The sequence below is a fragment of the Polyodon spathula genome, unplaced genomic scaffold (assembly GCF_017654505.1).
Source record: "Polyodon spathula isolate WHYD16114869_AA unplaced genomic scaffold, ASM1765450v1 scaffolds_179, whole genome shotgun sequence".
In the NCBI taxonomy this organism is placed as follows: domain Eukaryota; kingdom Metazoa; phylum Chordata; class Actinopteri; order Acipenseriformes; family Polyodontidae; genus Polyodon; species Polyodon spathula.
Window position 1 is genome coordinate 1 of NW_024471672.1, and position 4266 is coordinate 4266.

Consider the following 4266-nt stretch of genomic DNA (forward strand, 5'->3'; position numbering starts at 1 on the left):
ACACACAATACAAGAAGAGTTCATTCATTTCAACTGTTGTCTTTCATTTAAAATATGTGTAAAATATATATGTGGTTATAGCATCAAGGTTAACCCTTAAACTCCTCCCCATGTCCAATAACCCCACCCCCTGTTCAATAGCACCACCCCCTCTCCAATAACCCCACCCCCTGTTCAATAGCACCACCCCATGTCCAATAACCCCACCCCCTGTTCAATAACACCACCCCCTGTTCAATAGCACCACCCCCTGTCTCACTGCTCTTGACTGGGTTCCTGTGGTGCTGCCTCTATTGCCTCTGCTACTGTGTGCAATACTGTCCCGATCGCAGCTTCTTCTCTCAGCGCTGCTGCTACTGTACTGATCACTGCCCTTTGAGCTGCTCCTTCTCTTATTGCTTCCTTTGCAGCGTGCATTACTGCCCCTAGCGCTGTCTCTTCTCTTATTGCTCTGGATACTGTGTGTAATACTGCCCCTGCCTCAGCTCCTCCTCTCAGTGCTGCTGCTACTGCACTCATCACTGCCCCTAGTGCTGCCCTTTCTCCTCTCGCTTCAGCGGGCTTTTCATACGTGCTGATAAACTCATTGAATCTCTCTGCTTTTGGTCTGATGATTTCCTCGTATCGCTGCCTGACCGCCTCTATCTCTCTCCTGTGTTTCTCCTCGTACTCTCCCCTCTCTCTCTCCCCCTTCTCCATGCAATCCTCCTTCTCTCGCTCCGCCCTTTCTCTCTCCTCTCTCTTTCTCCTCAGTTCTTCCTCCAGTTTGATCCTGTGATTCTCTCCCTGTTCTTTCCTCAGCTCTTCCTCCAGCTCTCTGATCCTCTCCTCCAGCTCTCTGATCTTCTCGTCTCTTTTCTGGATTTCCAATCTCATCTTCATTTCTGTGTTCTCCAGTTCTTTCAGGTGCTTTGCCCTCAGCTCCTCTTCCTCCCTCAGTATTGTCTCTTCCTTCTCCTTCAGTATCTCCTCTTGTCTTTGTCTGATCTTTGCTTCTGCTTGCTGGTACATCTCACTGGTGTAGTAGCTGCCGTTGTTTCCCTTCACCATGTTGTCTATCTTGTCCAGGAGCTGTGTGACCTGAGTGCGATCGCTCCTGTCCTCATTGTTGAGAACATGGTACCTGTTCCCACATTTCTCAACAAGCTGCTGGAGCTCCTTGCTGCCTCTCTGAATATAATCCTCAATGGTCTTGCCTTTCAGTTTGTCACCGTGTGTGAAAAGCAGCATCGTGTAGCTCCTCACAGCCTCCTCACTGAATATCTCCTGGACTGTCTCCACTGCTCTCCTCTCTTCCTCTGGGAATCGGCCCACCGGTATCACCAGGAGGAAAGCGTGGGGTCCCGGGGCAGACAGAGAGACACAGCTCCTAATCTGGAGTTTGTCCTGAGAGAGCTCTGGAGTGTCGATCACAGCAACAGGTCTCCCAGCCACTTGTCCTTTTCTCTTCTCACACTCCCTCGTTACTGCAGAGGAGCTGGCTTCAGATCTGAACTCCTCTCTGCCCAGGATGGTGTTTCCTGCTGCACTCTTCCCAGCCCCAGTCTTCCCAAGCAGCACCATCCTCAGCTCAGGGGGGCTGGGAGGCGCTTGGTTATCTGCAAGGGGAGCCTCTCCTTCACCTCCAGACACTGAAAAACAACAAAAAATATATATATCATAATCAAAGTGAGAAACAAGCTTACTTACCACCAGAATAAGCGTCGGCTGAAATCTTACAATTGGGGTTCAGTTCTGTATTATTTCACCTTGATGGAACAAACTCATTTCTATCCTAGAAGAACAATTTCAATCTCACTCACTCTCGGGGGGGTTGATCTCCTTGCTGTTTCTTCTCTTGACAGGCAGCTTGGATCCCTCTGATTCGTTCTCCACTTTGCTTTCAGACACTGCAAAAACAAGACAGGTCCATTCCCACCTCACACAGCATACACTGTATATATAACAGGCATTATTAGCTAGAGGAAGACAGGTCCATTCCCACCTCACACAGCATACACTGTATATATAACAGCCATTATTAGCTAGAGGAAGACAGGTCCACTCAACCTCTTAGGTAATTACTAATGCTAGTCTCACACACATCACTAAAGGGGGGATGCACTCTCACACACACCACTAAACTACACAAATGCACTGCACACACACCCCCACATGACGTCCCATAGCACTCTTACACACCACACTTGAGGAGACTACACACAGCCTCACAACACCGACAGGAACTACAAAATGCAAGCTCCCACCTCACACAGCATACACTGTATATATAACAGCCATTATTAGCTAGAGGAAGACAGGCCTCGGTCACAAACCCACTAAACTAAGGTGGCGGCACTCAAACACACTTTTGGTTAAATCTAACTATGCACTATTAGATAGTACCACGAAAATGAAAAACAGCACTCCACACACACACACCTCTTATCGCAGGATGACCAGGATGAGAATTGTTAACCCGCTGCAAAGTACCACTGAATGCAACTATTTGGTGAGGGGACTTGTTGAGGTTCACAAAGACACCAGGATCTCTTTCGTGTGACACACTAAGGGTAGACACCTTCTGCCCTTCTTTTCACACACACTAAATGACAGGAATTTGACCGTGCCCTACCCACATGCACTCAGGCACACACTAAACTATACACATGCACTCTCACACACACACTAAACTATACACATGCACTCTCACAAACACACTAAACTATACACATGCACTCTCACACACACACTAAACTACACACATGCACTCTCACACACACACTAAACTATACACATGCACTCTCACACACACTAAACTATACACATGCACTCTCACACACACACTAAACTATACACATGCACTCTCACACACACACTAAACTATACACATGCACTCTCACAAACACACTAAACTATACACATGCACTCTCACACACACACTAAACTATACACATGCACTCTCACACACACACTAAACTATACACATGCACTCTCACACACACACTAAACTATACACATGCACTCTCACACACACACTAAACTATACACATGCACTCTCACAAACACACTAAACTATACACATGCACTCACACACACACACAAAACTACCCATACATGAAGTGGTGCTGTGTACTGACACTGGGACTATACACATTTATTCCTCATCACACATACACGCGTTAATTTACCATGCACTCCATTGATCTAAACTATAACACTGCATCTCACACACATTAAAAATGTTACACACCATTGTTTGCATTCAATTTTTTTAATATGTGGATTGTTACTATAATGTGTTTACGTGAAAACTATACACATGCCTACCTACACACACTAAGTATACCCGTATTGGATTTGATATGATGCACAAACCACTAAACTATACAAGTGCCCTCTGCACACGTGAGAGTGGTGTGTATGTTGTCACACACACTGCACTTAAACCCCCATTATGGTGGCCGTGAACAATAGTGTTTGAGTGCACCTGACACACACACTAAACTATACACATGCACTCAAACACACACACTAAACTAAACTATACACACACACTAAACTATACACATGCACTCACACACACACACTAAACTATACACATGCACTCTCACACACACACTAAACTATACTCATGCACTCTCACGCACACACTAAACTATACTCATGCACTCTCACGCACACACTAAACTATACACATGCACTCTCACGCACACACTAAACTATACACATGCACTCTCACGCACACACTAAACTATACTCATGCACTCTCACACACACACTAAACTATACACATGCACTCTCACACACACACTAAACTATACACATGCACTCTCACACACACACTAAACTATACACATGCACTCTCACACACACACTAAACTACAAAAACATACAAAGTAGCAACTTTAATCTCCTCATGTTTTATTGCCAGGTAAGGAAATTAAAATAAACAAGTCGGTTGATGTCATTGACTTCGTTTTTCTTTTTTTGTGATTATGCCAGGAGAGAACCCGCTGAGATTAGTCTGAACTTACTCTTGGGGGGTAAGCCTTCAATGCTGTGCCTTCTCCTGACAGGCAGCTTGGACTCCTCTGCCTCTTTCTCCAGCTCCTCTTCCTTCATTTCCTTCCTCAACTTCTCCATCAGCTCCTCTTCTCTCCTCCTCTGTTCCTCCTCATATTTCTGTTTCATCTCCTCTTCTCTCCTCCTCTGTTCCTCCTCATGTTTCTGTTTCATCTCCTCTTCTCTCCTCCTCTGTTCCTCCTCATATTTCTGTTTCATCTC

The 4266-nt window shown here is 45.5% G+C and overlaps 1 protein-coding gene across 1 annotated transcript; it reads right to left on the reverse strand.

The window, feature by feature from the left end:
• Positions 1-212: 212 nt before the first annotated feature.
• On the reverse strand, positions 213-4153 carry LOC121308076 (GTPase IMAP family member 4-like). Its single transcript, XM_041240375.1, has 3 exons — positions 4017-4153; positions 1803-1889; positions 213-1631 (listed from the first exon to the last, which is right to left on the reverse strand). Exons 1-3 carry the CDS (start codon positions 4123-4125, stop codon positions 256-258), a joined length of 1572 nt encoding a protein of 523 aa, XP_041096309.1. The 5' UTR covers positions 4126-4153; the 3' UTR covers positions 213-255.
• Between the last annotated feature and the right edge of the window lie 113 nt (positions 4154-4266).